This window comes from Propithecus coquereli, unplaced genomic scaffold (assembly GCF_000956105.1).
Source record: "Propithecus coquereli isolate 6110/MARCELLA unplaced genomic scaffold, Pcoq_1.0 Scaffold71, whole genome shotgun sequence".
NCBI lineage: Eukaryota > Metazoa > Chordata > Mammalia > Primates > Indriidae > Propithecus > Propithecus coquereli.
This window is the reverse complement of record NW_012153174.1, coordinates 7,184,794-7,203,851: the sequence shown is the minus strand read 5'-3', so window position 1 is coordinate 7,203,851 and position 19,058 is coordinate 7,184,794. Positions and strand designations below refer to the sequence as shown.

The following is a 19,058-nucleotide window of genomic DNA, read 5'->3' as shown; positions in this document are numbered from 1 at the left end:
AGTGCAAAGACACAGAATGGGAGAAGTATTTGCAAAACATGTATCTAATAAGAGTCTAGTATCCATAATATATAAAGGACTCTTAGAACTCACATACAAAAAGACAACCCAATTTAAAAACGAGTGAAAAACTTGAAGAGACATTTCTCCAAAGAAGATACGCAAATGGCCAAGCAGCACAGGAAATGATGCTCAACATCATTCACTGTTAAGGAAATACAAATCAAAACCACAAGGAGATTACCACTTCATACTCACTAGGATCGCTATAAAAAGAATGATGGGAGGAATAAGTACTAGTGTTCTATAGCACTGTCTGGGTGAATATGTTTAACTATAATTTAGCGTGTATTTTCAAAAAGCTAGAACAGAGGATTTTGAATGTTCACAATGCAAATAAAATTATAAATGTTTGAAGTGATAGATATGCTAACTGCCCTCATCTGATCATTACATATTGTATACGTGTACTGCAATATCACTATCTCATTATTTATTTAGTTATTTATTTTTTGAGACAGAATATTGCCCTGTTGCCTGGGCTACAGTGCAGTGACATCATCATAGCTCACTGCAACCTCAAACTCCTGGGCTCAAGCAATCCTCCTGCCTCAGCCTCGCACATAGCTGGGACTATAGGCACACGCCACCACGCTTGGCTACTTTTTCTATTTTTTGTAGACACAGGGTCTCGCTTTTGCTCAGGCTGGTCTCGAACTCCTGGCCTCAAGTGATGCTCCCACCTCAGCCCCCCAGAGTGCTAGGATTATAGGCATGAGCCACTGTGCCTGGCCATCAGTATCCCATTAATATGTACCATTATTATGTATCAACTAAAAACGAAAAATAATTTTTTATATCTTGAAATTATAAGAATTGGCAAGGATGTGGAGAAAATGGAACCACTGTACATTGCTGGTGGGAATGTAAAATGGTCAGCCGCTATGGACAACAGTTTGGCAATTCCTCAAAAAATTAAATATATTGGCGGTGGTGGTGGTGGTGGTGGTGGTGGTGGCAGGAGTGGGACTTGCAAGTGGCGTGGGTGGTGACCAGGGCAAGCACTGTCCAAACTCCTATTTGTGCCATCAACAGAATATCCAGAACTTCAGCACCTCTTTTCACCTCCATGCTGCCACTCTGGCCTGAGCTACCATGAGCTCTCTCCTGCATTACTGGAGTAACCTTGCATTGCTCTTCCTGCTTCCACTCTTATCTCCCCACTGTCTGCTTTCCACACAGCAGCCAGGGAGACCCTTTTAAACTTCCAGGACAACGTCTGGAAAAATGCCACCAAACACTAACGTCAAGGAACCTTGATGCGATCAAAGCACTTTTGTTGGATGAGTTACAGTTTCTTCACTGCAACTGACCCCAGGAATATTCTGTTAACAAATGAACAACTAGAGAATGCAAGAATAGTACATGATTACAAGCAAGAAATTGTTCCTACAGGTCTTATAGGATTCAGCTTTTCATCCCGACACTGGGGAAAAGAAGATTTTGATGGGAAGAATGTCAGCTTGGGTTCCAATGAACATGACTATCACAGGTTGTACGATGACATTTTATAGGACTATGCCAGCTATGTTTTCTAGCAATGGATTAACCAGTCCTTCAATGCTGCTGTCAATTACACCAACAGACATGGAGATGTTCCCTTCACTGTAAATGAATTGAGAACAGCTTACATTTCTACAACTGGTGCTGTAGCAACAGCTCTAGGACCTAATGCATTAATTAATGTCTCACCACTGATAGGACATTCTGTTCCCTTTGCTGCTGTAGCTGCTGCTAATTGCATTAATATTCCATTGATGAGGCAAAGGGAACTTAAAGTTCGCATTCCTGTCACAGATGAAAATGGGAAATGCTTGGGAGAATCGGCAAATGCTACAAAACAAGGCGTCACATAAGCTGTCATCTCCAGGATTCTCGTGGCAGCCCCTGGAGTGGCCATCCCTCCATTGATTATGAACACTTAAGAAAAGGCCTTTTTGAAGAGGGTCCCATGGATGAGTGTGCCTATTAGAGCTGGGTTAGTTGGCTTCTGTTTGGTGTTTGCTACACCCCTATGTTGTGCTGTTTCCTCAGAAAAGCTCCATGTCTGTGATTAGCTTGGAGGCTGAGCTGCAAGCTAAGATCTGAGAGACCCATTCTGGATTGTGATGCATATACTTCAATAAGGAATTGTAAAGGAGGGGAGGAAACTTCTGTGGCTAATCCTGCCAACTGCACACCTGGTGTAGCCACCTGGGTGAGGAAAAGCCTGTTCGACCTGGGTTCTCCCAGTTACAAATACCCTTTAAAGATACACATTAGCCTTTTAGCATAAAGCCACAGTTTTTTTGTAATTGTTTTTCAAAGACAATATCCCAGCCCACACCTAGGGTTTTCAAAGAGCACTGCTAGACACAGAATAGGTGTTTAGTATATGCTCAGTAACTATTTACTGATTATCAATCAATGAAAGGGAATCTGTTTACAATATTGAATTTTCATCCCACTCCTGTCTCAAATCAAGGAGCTCTCAGAAGTGAATTAGGAAAAAATAAAAGCTCTGAGGCTAACCTATAAAAACTTACCCTTACATATTAAGAACAATTTGCTTCCAGTTTGGGGAGTGGGCAGGCCCAAAACAGATGATGAAGTTTTTGGATGTGTAGGGTTAAAGCTTCTTTAAATACCTTCCAAAAGCCACAGTCACGGACCAGGGCAACACACCTTCCCTGCTGTCAACAAGGATACGCATTCATACTGTGGGTTGATTTTTTAATTTAATGTTTTACGCTATTATAAAGATGTTAATCTTACCTTGCAGTAATTGACTTTAATCAATTGCAGATTAAAAATATTTTTTTAAAAAAATAAGAAATACAACAATGAAAAATAATACAAATAAAAAAGCCAATACAGGCTAGGTGCAGTGGCTCATATCTATAATCCTAGCACTCTGGGGGGCCGAGGAGGCAGGAACATTTGAACTTAGGAGTTTGAGACCAGCCTGAGCAAGTTTGAGATCCCATCTCTATTAAAAATTAAAAAAAAAATAAGCCAGGCATGGTGGCGCAAGTCTGTAGTACCAGCTACTCTGGAGGCTGAGGCAGGATGATGCTTGAGCCGAGCAGTTTGAGGTTGCTGTGAGCTACGACATGCTCTACCTGGGGCGACAGAGCAAGACTCTGTCTCAAAACAGAAACAAGAACAAAAACAGTACAGTATAATAACCATTATATATAGCACTTACATTGTATTAGGTATTATAAGTAATTTAGAGATGATTTAAACTATACAGGAGGTCTTCTACAATTCGGCTAATTGCAAAAAAAAAAACAAACAAAAAACCAAATAAACTGTACAGGAGGATGTTCTAGGTTATATGCAAATATTACATCATTTTATATCAGAAACTTGAGCATCCTCAAATACCAGTATCTGAGAGGAGTCCTGGAACCAATCCCCTACAGATACCAAGGGGCACCTGGTTGTTTCATTGAGTGTAGATCATTGTAATTGAGAAATTTATAAGTGAAAAAAATACAGAAGCTATTTAGTTTTGACAGATTTTTTTCCTGACAATGTGACCAGACTACATTTCCTCATAAAGAACAAAATGATGTGTCTTGTGTCTGTGTTTCTCTTTTCTCTGAAAGGACTGGTGGATCTGAAGCTTTGGGCCACCTGGAGCCTTTCTTGACGCCACCAGAATCCTCTCATTTAGATTTTCTGTCTTAAACTGGTTGAAGCAAAATGGCTTCTCCATGACATTCTGGCCTCATATGGATTCTGTTGCCCTCAACGCTTCTCTTTAGAAAGTGGTAAAAGCCTGAAATTCAGGGCAGATTTCCATGAGACGTTTAAAGGGCTTTTTGTAAGAAACGAGAGCACTTCGGGCCCGCCCTGCTCGCCCCAGCTCATCTCAGAATCCTCACCCCTGGTTAATTTGTAGCTCCATCTCAGAATGTTAACCTTCAGCGAAGTTAAAGACTGGTTGGAAGGTTAATAGCTAACCAAAATCTTAAACGCACCAGAAGATATGACCAAAGCATAGTTATAAAAGGATAATGAACATGGAGATGTATCTTTTAAACATTGTTTTTTGACAAAGCTTCAGACTCTTAATGCTTTTATATAGAAATATTAACTGTATAATCATGATTTATTTAAAAAACCCAAGCTTAGCAATCCTTGCTGATCTTATAGAAATAACTTTTCTGGAGGAAAAAAATCCACATGTAGTACAATTAGCTTAAAAGGTAAATAGTTATTAACATTTCTATTGACATAAGAATTATGATGTAAGTATTTAATTCAGTTTTATTTCAGTATTAGCACAGTGGCTTGCCAATGTTGGAGTCAATGTATTATTTCAGTTCAAATGGATGGAATGCTAATAAACTCAGAATGAAAAAAAATTAAATACAGAATTACCACATGACCCAGCAATTCCAATCCTAGGTATATATCCAAGAGAACCGAAAATAGGTACTCAAATATCTGTAAATGAATGTTCATGTGGCACTACTCATAACAGCTAAAACAATTCAAATTTCCATCAATGGATATCTGGCTAATATACACATACTGGAAACAATTCAAAGATCCATGAATGGATATATGGCCAATATACAGACAATGGGATGTTATTCCACCATGAAAAGGAATTAAAATACTGATACATGCTCCAAAGTGGATAAACCTCAAAAATACCATGCTAAGTGAAAGATACCAGATACAAAATGTCACCTATTGTATGATTTCATTTATATGAAATGTCTAGAATAGGCAAATTCCTGGAGACAGAAAGCAGATTAGAGGCTACCAAAATGGGAAGAGGAGATAATGGAACTTGATTACTTATGGGTTTAGGTGTTTTCATGGGCTGATAAAAATGTTTTGTAACTAGATAGTGGTGATGGCTGTACAATACTGTGAATGTACTAAATGCCACTGACGTATTTGCATTAAAATGGTTAGTTTTACCTATTCAGTACAATGAATGCTATTCTGGTGATGAGCACATCAAAAGCCCTGACTTATGCATTACACAAGATATCCATGTAATAAAAACACTTGTACCCCCTTAATTAATATTTTGAAATAAAAAAATGGTTAGTTTTATGTTATGTTAATTTCACCTCATATGTTTAAAAAAAGACAATTAAAAATAAGCAAAGGACTTGAATAGAGATTTCTCCAAAGACACATAAATGGTTAGTAAGCACATGAAAAGACGGTCTACATCATTAGTAATTAGAAAATGCAAATGAAAACCACTATGAGATACCATTTCATATCCACGATAACGGCTATCATCAAAAAGATAATACAAGTGTTAAAGAGGATGGCAAGAAATCAGAACCCTCATAACACTGTGCGCAGAAATGTGAATGGTAAAGCCACTTTGGAAGACAGTCTGGCAGATTCTCAAAAGGGCAAACATATGATCCAGCAATTCTAGTCCTAAGTCTACACGTAAGAGTACTGAAAACATATGCCTGCACAAAAGCTTATACACAAATGTTCTTAACAGCATTACTCAACCTTAAGGTGGAAACGATCCAAACATCTATCAAATGATGAATGAACAGGGGCCAGGCGCAGTGGCTCACACCCAATCCCAGCACTCTGGGAGGCTGAAGCGGCAGTACTGCTTGAGGCTGGGAGTTCGAGAGCAGCTTGCACAACAAAGTGAGACTTTGTTTCTACAAAAATGTTAAGAAAATAGCCAGGCACGGTGACGCGTGCCTGTAATCCCAGCTACTTGGGAGGCTGAGGCAGGAGGATCGCTTGAGCCAGGAGTTCAAGGCTGCAGTGACCTATGATCACACCACTGCACTCCAGAGCAAGACCCTATTTCAAAAAGAAAAAAGGAAAAAAAATGATGAATGAACAAACAAAATGCAGCGTATCTACTCAATAGAGCACAATTCTATTTATATGAAATGTCCAGGACAGGCAAATACATAGAGATAAAAGTAGATTAGTAGTTGCTTGGGGCTTGGGGTGATATTTAAAGACTACAGAGTTTCTTTTGGGGGTAATGAAAATGTTCTAAAATGGACTGTGGTGATGGTTGTACAACTTGTGGTGAATATATTTAAAACCACTGAATGACATACTTTAAGTGAGTGAATTGTGCGGTATATGAATCACACGTCAATAAAACTGTTACCAACAATAAAGACAAAGAATGCATGACTGAGCCCATTCAGGAGGAACCATCAGACAGACCCACGTTCAGGGTCATTCTACAGAATGCACAGAACGTAAGGCTGCAAGCTTTAACACTATAAAAGAAATGAAAGACAGAAGAACTGGTAAACTGTTTCAGATTGAAGACATGGCAGCTAAAACTGACACATATTCCTGGAAAGGATTCTGGACCAGGAAGGAAACACAGTTGAGAATTGGCAAAACTTGAATGGGGTCTGTGGAATGGATAGTAGTGTTGAATCAATGCTGATTTCCTAACTTGGAGTGTGGTATGCTGGTTATGTAGAAGGGTCCTTGTGCATGGGAAATACACACGAGAGTACTTACAGGTGATGGAAGATGATGTTAGCATGTTGATCTCAAGAGTTACAAAAAGACTCTTAATCAATAGATGAGTTTATATATCTTTTCATATACATATATATGAGGGTTTGCAGCAAGTGGAAGGAAGCACACACAGGACTGAGTGCACACACGATGGAACAATGGGGAAGCTCTGTAAGGGCGATATGGGATTTCTTTATACGAAAGCACACATTAGCTGGGTGCTGTGGCACATGCCACTTGGAAGGCTAGGGCAGGAGGATCGCTTGAGCCCAGGAGTTCGAGGCTGCAGTGAACTATGATCCTGTACTGCAGCCTGGGGCAACAGAGCGAGATCCTGTCTCTAAAATAAATAAATAAATAAAATTTTTTAAAAAGTAAAAAGCACACATTAAAAAATTTTGAGTTTATTGTGATAAAAAATTACGTTCAAATGGATAAACTTTACAAATATAATGGACAAAAGGAGCTGGACCAGAGGGGGATATACCATATGATGCCATTTATATGAAGATAAAGAATGGACAAAACTACAGTAATAGAAGTGAGAATAATGGTAACCTTTGGGGATGGGAGGGTATGGACTGGAAAGGGAACTGGAAATGTTCTATAGCATCATCAGGTTGATGGTTACATGGGTCTGTGTATGCAAAAATTTATCCAACTGAACATTTAAGATTTGAATATTTGACTATATTATAACCCAATATAACTTTCAAGCTAATTTTCTAAAATAGCACATCCAAGTCAAAAAGGTTCCTAGACTGAACCAATCTGAGTTTAGAACTGCATAACAGTTGCAAACCAACTGATAAATTATCCTCTACCGACCAGACTCAACCACTAGTGAAGTACAGACGGCCCCTGATTTAGCACTTGTTCGACTTAAGATTTTTTGACTTTACGATGGTGCGAAAGCAAAACACATTCAGTACACTCCTCAACTTTTCCAGTGTTGATGGGTTTATCGGGACATAACCTCATTGTAAGTTAAGGAGCGTCTGTATTCAGCTAAACGTCACTGGAGTTGGCTGAATGTGGCCTTTTCTGGGCTACCTGCTACTCAGTGCTGATCTAGACTCTACTGACTTTGGAGTAAGCAGTAAAAGAGAGACAAAGTTGAAGCAAATGAACTGGCTGCCCTGATGTAAGTCTGAAAAGATTTAGGAAATCATTTTAAGACAGGATTACAGATTCTGCAGATAGAATCAGCTTCTGCCATCTGCTAAGAGAAATGTAAAAGTATGTGTAGTATTAACTGACTCAAGCATATTATTATAGGTCTATGTTAAACAACCACTTTAATTGGTTTTTCATTGCTATTTATGTTTTACACTTCAATTTATTACAGGCTATTCACTTGACTGTGATATATTTTTTCAATGTATTTATTTTCACTGTTAATGATCACTAAGTTTTCTAATATTTTCAGCAGAATTAGGAATATTTCACAATACATGTATAGTTAGCTTTCCAAATAGTACACTTACATTTTAATGTGTACAATAAGCAATATTATGCAGCAATGATAAATACATGGCACAAGGGCTACCACTCCCAGATCGTGGGCCCACAGCAGACATTACCAAGCAATCAAGACACTGCCACAGAGCCTTGACATTTAGAGACCTTTTCAACAAAGTGATCTAAGCAGCATTTAAAATATAAAACCGGCCAGGTACAGTGGCTCACTCTTGTAATCCCAGCATTATGGAAGGAAGAGGCAGAATTGCTCAAGGCCAACGGTTCAAGACTAGCCTGGCAACATAGGGAGGCTTCATCTCTACAAAACATAAAAAATTAGCTGGCCATGGTGGCAGACACCTGTAGTCCCAACTACTGGAGGGGCTAAGGAAGGAGGATTGCCTCAGCCTAAGCATTTGAGGTTGCAGTGAGCTTGCATACTGCACTCCAGCCTAGTTGATAGAGCAAGGCTCTGTCTTTAAAAAAAATTTTTTAAATAGTAAAATAAAATATAAAACCTATGTGCTGCCCCTACAAAAGGTAACAGTATAGCCACATTATAAAATGTTCTTTCCATGGTCACTGCCAATGCTGATTTTATGTAAGTAGTTTCCATTTCTATCTTTTTCAATTTCTAAGTATATCATTACTGTATTTTCTATTTCGGGATTTGTGCTAATGACCTCAGGTATAACTAAATAAGCCCCGAACATCATGGTATTATTTCAGCTAATTACAGCTTTGGGAATGCATAGTCACTAAGAAACCACACTTATGAAATAATCTTCCACCTCTTAAAGTCCAAAATGAAATACAGATTCAGTTACTTTCCTTAAAACATTACTACATATAACAAAAGCTTGACTTACCGTAGCTGGCTAAGGTAGATGACAGCCTTACTCCCTTATAGTTTACAAAGTAAAACCATTTTATAAAGCAGACTGAGAAGAATCAATGGTGATTAGACAAACAGAATAAAATTTTAAATTTAGTATTAATTTTAGAATTGTTCTTTTTAAAACTTTTTTATTATTGTATTTTTTAGTGACAGGGTCTTGCTCTGTCTGTCACTCAGGCTGGAGTGCAGTGGTGCGATCATAGCTCACTGCAGCTAGGACTACAGGCGTGTGCCAACAAGCCTGGCTAATTTCTAACTTTTTTTTAAGGAGGGGTTAGGGGTGGGGATGGTCTCAAACTCCTAGCCTCAAGCAATCTTCCCACCTGGGATTAGAGGCTGCACCCAGACTTTAGCCACCATACCTGGCCTAGAATTGTTCTTAATACAATAAAACCTTGGCTATTTTCTCCACACAAAAGAATTTTATACCACTGACTTTTTGAATTCTTATCACTTTATGTATGCATATATACATTTGGCTAAGAATAAAAAAGCTGGAGTTCAGGCCAGGCGCAGTGGCTCACGCCTGTAATCCTAGCACTCCGGGAGGCCGAGGCGGGCGGATTGTTTGAGCTCAGGAGTGTGAGACCAGCCTGAGCAGGGGCGAGACCCCGCCTCTACTAAAATTAGAAAGAAATTAATCAGACAACTAAAAATATATAGAAAAAATTAGCCGGGCATGGTGGCGGATGCGTGTAGTCCCAGCTACTCGGGAGGCTGAGGCAGGAGGATCGCTTGAGCCCAGGAGTTTGAGGTTGCTGTGAGCTAGGCTGACGCCATGACACTCACTCTAGCCCGGGCAAAAGAATGAGACTCTGTCTCAAAAAAAAAAAAAAAGCTGGAGTTCACTGTGACAAAGTGCAAAGTGCAAGAGCTTTAAAGTATAGACTGCTGTTGAAAGGCCTTTGGGTATACTCACTGATTCTTGGTCCTGTTTAGGGTAAGAGAAGCTGCTGAAGAGTTGCTTCACAATTATCCAACTCAAACACATACACAATGCAACTATATTTCACGTTCAGCTTTGACTGTTCATGATTCTGCTCAAAACTGCTATCCCACAATTATTAATATTAATAACTCATTTCTATTTTGTGCTTTCTCCTAAGATAGGCTGCTACTCTTACCTAATTTTGTTTACGTTTTAACCACATACACCACTGTTTCTCCACCACCACCCAACATAGTCTTTAGCCAACCAACAGTTCTAGCCCAATGGAACAGCACAAGAAAATGTGCTTTCTATTACAGAAGATATGTTTAAAAAAAGAAATGAGAGAAAATTTTTAAAAATTCTACACGCATGAAAGATACAAAGATTAGATATGGACTGTGTCCTCAGTGAGCTTACAATCTAGTAGGAGAAACAAGATATAAATAGACCATCATACAAATCAAAATTTAAGCACTATAAACAAGTTATGAAGAATGTCAAAATACAGAAGAGGAGGAAAAGATTAATGTCAGCTATGGGAATCTATAGAGCAAGAGCCATAAGATATAACCCATGTTTTCCCCACAATACACACACATATACACTTTTATTCCTTATTGTAATTTGGGGGAAAAGACAAACAAAAGAAAATTAAAAGCCCATGGAGTGGTACAATCAAGAAACAATTGTTAAAAAAAAAAAAAGGAACAGTAATTACATTTTAGCTTCGATTTTTTTATGGGACTATACTGTATAAACAGTTTTATTTTATTTTATGTTTTTTGAGACAGGGTCTCACTGTGTTACCCAGGCTGGAGTGCAGTGGCTTCATCACAGCTCAAACTCCTGGGCTCAAGTGATCCTCCTGTGGGTCCTTCTGCCTCAGCCTCCAGAGCACCTGGGACTACAGGTGTCACCACATCTGGCTAAATTTCCTATTTTTGTAGAAACAGAGTCTTGCTATGTTGCTCAGGCTTACATCTACAGTTTTAGAATATACTTTTTCCACTTAAATTGTTGGAATTCTGATTTATCAAATATTCTTCTATTTCTGGAAATTTTGGTCTTTCAAATTTTTCACATAAATTTTTCATTCTATACTCATAAACAAATTTCTACAGATATCATTTTTTCTTTAGGAAAAATTCATAAAAATGGTAATGTCACAAAAATATAAAAAACTTTAGGCCTTTGGATATTGCTAAATTAGGCTAAAAGAATATTCAAAAATCAGAGATGAAGAGAAGTTGAAGACATCTCAGATAAGGCAGGTCAAGACCACACGGTGAGGACACATGATTGCTCTGCTCTCATGTGGATATTACCATGTACCCCATAGGAAACTACTGGAAAATCAAGTGATAAACATCACCATTTTAGGAACATTGTTCCAAGCGTATACAGCTCTCTCATGTAAGCTAAAAATTATAATGAAAAGCTCAATTTTTCACAGTATGAATATACTGACAGCCTGACTTATAATGGTTCAACTTAATGATTTTTCAACTTTACAATGGATTTACCAGGACATAACCATCGTAAGTCGAGGAGCATCTGTATATCAAAAAATATTCTACAACAGGGGTTATTAATTGTTTTCTGCATAGGACCAAAACAGTCAATATTTTAGGCTTTGTGAGCCAGAAGGTCTCTGTTGCAACTACTAAAGCCAGCCACTCTAGGATAAAAGCAACCACAGACACTGTGTAAGCAAATAGATGTGGCTGTGTTCCACAACAAAACTTTACTTATGGACACTGAAATTTGAGTTTCATATACTTTTCATGTGTCACTAAATATTATTCTTAACTTTTTCTAACCATTTTAAAAAAGTAAACACAAGTGGCAGCCAAAACTCATGGGATGCAGCAAAGGCAATGCTCAGATGGAAATTTACAGCTATAAACACCTATATTGAAAAAGAAGAAAGATCTCAAATCCATAATCTAACCTTCCACTTTAAAATACTAAAACTCAACCCAAAGCAAGCAGAAAGAAGAAAATAATAAAAATTAGAACAGCAATAAATGCAATAGAGAACAGAAAAGCCACAGAGAAAATCAACTAAACCAAAAGTTGGTTCTTTGAAAAGATCAACAAAAATGACAGACCTTTAGATAGACTGATCAAGAAAAAAAGAGAAGAATCAAATGACTAAAATAAGGAATCAAAGAAAGGACATTACTACTAACCTGACACATACAAAGGATTAAAAGAGAACGCTATGAACAGTTACATGGTAATAAATAATTTAGATCAAATAAATAAATTCCTAGAAAGATACAAACTACCAAAAATGGATTCAAAAAGAAACAAAATCTGAATGGACCTATACTAAGTAAAGAGACTGAATCAGTAATCAAAAACTTGCTACATACAAAAGCCTAGGACCAAATGGCTTCATGGAGATTTCTAGCAATATTTAAAGAAGAATTGACACCAATCCTCTCATCCAAAAAAAAAGAGGACAGAACACTCACTAACTTGTTCTATAAGGCTGCCATTACTCTGATACCAAAACTGGATAAAGACATTGTAAGAAAAGAAAATGACAGAATATTTCATAGAAACATAGATATGAAATCTTCAAAAAAAAAAAAAAATACTAGCAAACCAAATCTAGCAACGTGTAATTGGGATTATACACCATGACCAAGTGGGATTTATCCCTAGAATGCAAAGGTGATTCAACATAAGAAAATAAGGCCGGGCGCGGTGGCTCACACCTATAATCCTAGCTCTCTGGGAGGCCGAGGCGGGCGGATCGTTTGAGCTCAGGAGTTCGAGACCAGCCTGAGCAAGAGTGAGACCCCGTCTCTACTAAAAATAAAAAGAAATTAATCGGACAACTAAAAATATATAGAAAAAATTGGCCGGGCATGGTAGCACATGCCTATAGTCCCAGCTACTTGGGAGGCTGAGGCAGGAGGATCACCTGAGCCTAGGAGTTTGAGGTTGTCGTGAGCTAGGTTGACGCCACGGCACTCTAGCCTGGACAACGGAGTGAGACTCTGTCTCAAAAAAAAAAAAAAAGAAAAGAAAATCAATCAGTGTAACAGACCACCTTACTAGACATTCTAGCCAGGGAAATTGGCAAGAAAAAGACAAAAAAAGCATCCAGACTGGAAAAGTCTCTCATGAGCATCCTGTAATCTTATACACAGAAAATCCTATGAAATAAAAAAAAAAAAAACCTAAGAGGTAATAAGTGAGGTCAGCAAGATTGCAGGATATAAGATCAATACAAAAAAAGGTGTATTTCTGTATGCCAGCAATGAATAATATAAAAATGAAATTGATACAAAAATTCTACTTAATATAGCATCCAAAAGAATAAAATACTTAGAAGAATAAATTCAATGAAATAAGTGAAAGACTTGCAAACTAAAACTTCAAAACATCATTAAATGAAATTAAAGACCTAAATACATGTATATCCTGTGTTCATGAATTGGAAGACAATATTGTTAAGATGGCAATAATCCCCAAATAGATCTATAGATTCACGGCAATTCTTGTCAAAATCTCACCTAAATTTTTTGCAAAAATTGGCACAGTAAAATTCACATGGAAATGCAAGGAACCTGGAAAAGCCAAAGCAATTTCGATAAAGAAAAACAAAGTGAGAGGACTCAACACTTCCCAATTTCAAAACTTAGGACAAAGCTATATTATAAAGACCATATGATACTGGCATAAAGATAGACATACAGATCAATGGATTAGACTGAAAGTACATTACTGTTATGGTCAATTGATTTTTGACAAAGGTGCTAAGACAATTAATTCAATAGGAAAAGAATAGTCTTTCTAACAAATCTAGATGAGATAACTGCATATTCACATGCAAAATAATGAAGTTGGACCCTTACCTCACACCATACATAAAAATTAACCCAAAATAGATCAAAGACCTAAATTTAAGAGCTAAACTTACAAAACACTTAGAAGAAAAAAAGTGTAAAATTTCATTACCTTGGATGAGGGAATGATTTATTGGCTATAACACCAAAAGCACAGGTAACCAAAGGAAAAAAGATAAATTGGAATTCATCAGGATTCAAAACTGTTGTGCTTCAAAACATACTATAAAGAGGCTGAAAACACACCCCACAAAATAGAAGATAATATTTATAAATCATATATCTGATAAGAGTCTAGTGTCTAGAATATATAAGGAATTCTTACAAATCCAACAAAAGACAACTCAATTGTTAAAATGGCAAAGGATTTCAATAGATATTTCTCCAAAAAAATTTACAAATGGCCAATAGGCACATGAAAAGATGCTCAATCAACATCATTAGGCATTAGGAAATGCAACTGAAAACGACAATGAGATACCACTCCACACCCAATTGTATGACTACAATCAAAAAGATAGTAACAAGTATTAATGAAGGGGAGAAATCAGAACCCTCATATACTGCTGGTAGAAATGTACAATGGTGCAGCCACTACAAAAACCATCTGGGAGATCTTCAAAGGGTTAAACATAGAGTTACCATTGACCCAGCAATTCCACACATATGTATATTTCCTAGAGAATGCAAAACATGTCCATGCAAAATCTTGTACATGAATGTACAGAGTAGCATTATTCATAATAGCTGAAACTTGCTAACAACCTAAATGTTCATCAACTGATGAATAAATTTTTTATATGTGAATTTTTTTAAAGTGATGGGGTCTCCTTATGTTGCCCAGGCTAGACTCAAACTCCTGGGCTCAAGGGATCCTCCTCCGTCAGCGGCCCAAGTAGCTGAGACTACAGGTGTAAGCCTGGCTAAAAATGTGGATTATTATTTGGCAATAAAAGGAAAGCAGTAATGATAAATGTTACAATATAGATGAGCCTGAAAAACATTGAGTTAAGTAAAAGCCAGATGCAAAATACCAAATATTGTCCGATTCCATTTATATGAAATGCCCAGAATAAGCAAATCCATAGAAACAGAGTTTAGTAGTTGCCAGGGAGGGGCATGAGTAGCCTGCTAATTCATGTGAGGTTTCTTTTTAGGATGTTGAAAATATTCTGGAATTTGGGTGGTGGGGATGGTTGCACAACTTCATGAACATACTAAAAACTACTGAATTATATATTTTAAAAGGGTGAATTTTTTGGTATGTGAATTATCTATATATATACATATTTTTGAGACAGAGTCTCGCTCTGTTGCCCATGCTCGAATGCCATGGCGTCAGCCTAGCTCACAGCAACCTCAAACTCCTGGGCTCAAGCAATCCTACTGCCTCAGCCTCCCAAGTAGCTGGGACTACAGGCATGTGCCACCATGCCCAGCTAATTTTTTCTACATATTTTTAGTTGTCTGGCTAATTTCTTTCTATTTTTAGTAGAGACGGGGTCTCACTCCTGCTCAGGCTGGTCTGAACTCCTGACCTCGAGTGATCCTCCTGCCTCGGCCTCCCAGAGTGCTAGGATTACGGGCCTGAGCCACCGCGCCTGGCCTGGTATGTGAATTATATCTTAATAAATACAACAGTTCCCTGCTTATCCCCAGTTTTGCTTTCCAAGTTTTTAGTTACCTACATTCAACCACCACCCAAAAATAGATGAGTACAGTACAATATGTTGAGAGAGATCACATTCACATAACTTCCATTACAGTATATTGTTATAATTGTTCTATTTTATTATTACTGTTGTTAATCTCTTACTGCACCTAATTTGTAAATTAAACTTATCATAAATATGTATGCATAAAATCACTTGAGGCCAGGAGTTTGAAACCAGCCTGAGCAATACAGTGAGACTCTCTAACAAAGTTTTCTCTAATGAAGTTTTAAAAATTAGCCAGTCATGGTGGCATGTACCTGTAGTTTCAGCTACTTTAATAATCTAGCCCAATGCCTCATTTTAAAGAAGACTTAGGGCTTTTCTACTACTTTATCAAAATTTGCTTATCTTCAGTTTTCCTCCAATTCTTCAATTTTTAAACATTCATATTTTGCCTCAGTTTCAAACATATAATCCCCAATTTAAGTTAAATATTATAAAAAACCAAAAATCTCTCAATGTGTAAAAAGCCTGAGTAAAAGATAAATCATATAGCTATAGTACAATAAAATGTGTCTGATAAGCCTCCAAATAAATCTTTGAGTTGCCTCCCTGACTTTCAAGTGATTTCTCTTTTGAGGGAACACCTAATCCCTCATTCAGAATGCTGTAGGTATGCCTTATGTTGCTACTACTTCTCTTACCAAAATCAACTAGTTCTCCTCAACCTGTTTTGAAATTTTACCTTCCCTGGAAAGCTCTCAATTGCACACTGTCTCTAGTAACATTCCACCAAACTCTGGTATCCAATACCCAAACCAATTTAATGAGGAATTTGCAATTTCAATATGTTCCAGAAATAGGAGTTGAAAAATGATAAATTCAAGATAATAAGGCGAAAATTCAGGAGATTTTCAAAAAAGACTGTACCTTATTGCACTGTAAGAAACATTACTAGCAATCATTTTAAATACATTTTTAATGTCCTTAAACATTAAACCTTTGACCTAGTAAGCAGAGTTGCAAGATCCCGTTTCATTACTGTAACTATTAATAATAATGGTACTTACCCGGTATCCCCCAGACCATGAAGGAAAATCACCTAGAAGAGAAGAGGAAAAATTAATAAACAATGTCTAAATAAGCTCACACAGAATTGTTACACATTAGCTTTGCTTAAGGTTGAAAACGGAATGAAGGTTCTTAAAACCTACAAGAGAATTACACATTACTATCTTTAGCAAGTTAATCTCTACAGATCTTTTTTAAATGGCAAAAAACGAATCGGCTTCTCTCCCTTTAGTTCCTGAGGTAATTAACGTGGGATTTTGGCCCTTAGAGGTCCCAGTTAGGCAGTCTCAAGTGCAAATTATCATACTCTAGGAAAAATAGTTTGTCTCTTCCAAGTCAAACCACGAAGTCTCACATATCCTGTAGAATTTTTCCATCACGAAAAGGAGCTTCCGGGGGCAAACATAAGTTTGAGTTCTCATACACAATTTTCCCAGAGAGACACCTCTGATCTTGTAAGACACTAAATCTTCAAACTTCTTTCATTTAGAGACAGAGGGCAGGGCAAGGCAATAAAGCGATTTTCTCGCGGACCAAGATTCCCCTCATGCACGAACCAGGCAGAAACGCGCTGCAACGCGGCGGCGCCCATTCCTCCCGGCCGGGCCGGGGTCCCGGGGCGCCCTCCCTCCGCAATGCAGAGGGCCTGGGGTGCCGACCCAGCGGCCCGGCCGCGACCGCAGCGCGGTCCCCACACTGCGCAGGCCGGCCCGCGCCGCCGCCGCACCCACCCCGGGCGCCACCGGCCTGCAGCGCCCACCCCACGCGAGGGGCAGTCGCCGGCGGGCCCGGTAGGCCCCTCTGAGCCCCAGCCGCCGCCACTCACCGCAGCAGTGGCTTTCCGGGCGGCAGGCACGACGGCAGGCAGCGGAGCAGACATGATGTTGCCGCACATACGACGGCTCCGCCGACTGACGGAGCGGAAGGGAGAGCGGTCGTCCGGCCGCGGCCCAAGGGCGTGCGAGCGGCGAGTCCCGGCCCGCCCCACCGGGCTCGCGCTCAGGCGCGTGCGCGCCAACGGGGCGCCGCGATGCCCTCCGCCGGCTCCGCGCGCCCCCGCGAGCCCGGGCCACCCCCGCCGCCCCTCCCCCGCGCGTCACAATGTCTGGGCTTCTCCCTCCGCCCGCGCCCGCTGCGGCGGGAGAGCTGTGCGGGCCGACCTCCTCTCTCCGCCTCCCGGCCCTGGCCCGCGCCTGCTCCGGACGGCGGCCCCGCGGCGCTCTCCCGCCCCGCCATCGGCGCGCAGCCTGGGGAGGGCGCTGTCGGGGTCGGGCCCTGGGTGCTGGCTGAGTCCGCTTAGCCGGCACTGTAGTGAAAAGACCGCAGACCAACGGTACCGAACCGCAGATGCGCCTTTGTTCCTCTGGCCAAGGTGTCTTCATTTGTAAAAGTCAGAAGGGCTGGACTGGGAGAGGCCAGTCGAGCTTTTGCTATATTTCTATTTGGGGCTAAACCAGTGTGTGGATTTGGAGTCAATTCCCCTTCTCCTTTAAACTTTAGTTGGAAAGGAAAATATTCAGTTGTCACCAAGAATCCACTACTTCCCTAAACTGACAGACAATACTTACTGATGCCACAGTATAGATTTAAGCAGATTAAATGGCCCCTTTTCTGCGCTGAAGGCTCTACGGTTTAAAATATAGTTTACTCAAGGAATTTCTTGCATATCTAATACATGGTAGGATCTGGGAGGGGACAAGAGATAGAAACACTTAAAGCCAAAATGCCCTGACCTTCGGAAGTTTACAATTAAATGAAGAAACTCAAAGGCTATACCGCACACAATACTTAGGGTGAGATTGGGAGGGAAGCTAGTGAACAAAAGGCTTAAAAAAACCAAACTACACTCTCATTGATACAATAACCAGAGTGCAGAGGGATTTGGGGTCTTATTCGTACTGTTTTTATCATTCTTGTTCTGGATTTGGATGGTGAGAAATTTGTGGGCTCTCAAAAATGTTAAATTTTTGATTTATTGAAAATGATAATAATAGGACATTTCATGTACTAGTGTACATTTATGCCAGACTTTTAAGTTATTTTGTTGTGATGTTAATAGAGAAAATAAAACTATCTTTAGCTCTTACTATGAACATAACATATTCCAAAATCACTATCTTGTGAAATTTTCTATGATGTAATATGTAGAATTTCAGGGGCCACCAATCACTATATTGGTGAGCAGTAGGACAGCTCAAGTTGAGCTATCTATGCTATTAATACTATTCCTGCAAGATTCATCCAGTCCTACATCCTCCAAGGAGCCTTTCTTCACTGTTCTAATTAAATTATCTCTCTCTCTCTCTTTCCCAGGTAAGGGAATGGAATAAATATAATAATTGAAAAAAGACAAAATTATTATTTCAAATAGTATGATTGAACAAAAGGAAAACTCAATAAAAGCTATTTAAAAATTACTAACAAGAAAATTTAGCAATATAGCCAACTGCTAAATCAATATCCAAAAGGAATGGGTTTTCTAGATACAAACAATAGCTGGTTAGAATATGTAATAAAAGAAAAAAATATTCACAGTAGAAATTTTAAAATGTATACATAGGTAAAACTTTTTTCTGAACCATTTTATTGAGGTATGATTGACATATAAATAGCTGTGCATATTTAATGTCTACATC

At 38.9% G+C, this 19,058-nt stretch overlaps 1 protein-coding gene across 3 annotated transcripts in view; it reads right to left on the bottom strand.

The window, feature by feature from the left end:
• Positions 1-17,509, bottom strand: part of LYPLA1 (lysophospholipase I) — a 36,588-nt gene extending 19,079 nt beyond the window's left edge. Inside the window, exons 1-2 of one of the 3 annotated variants that reach the window (XM_012661425.1) lie at positions 17,249-17,509; positions 16,422-16,453 (exon numbers count right to left, since the gene is read on the bottom strand). In XM_012661425.1, the coding sequence (XP_012516879.1) occupies positions 16,422-16,453; positions 17,249-17,317 (101 nt within the window). In that variant the 5' untranslated portion in view covers positions 17,318-17,509. Of the gene's footprint in view, positions 1-5,544; positions 5,602-16,421; positions 16,454-17,248 lie in introns of those variants that run through there. The other 2 variants (XM_012661426.1, XM_012661427.1) reach the window with 2 other exon arrangements.
• Between the last annotated feature and the right edge of the window lie 1,549 nt (positions 17,510-19,058).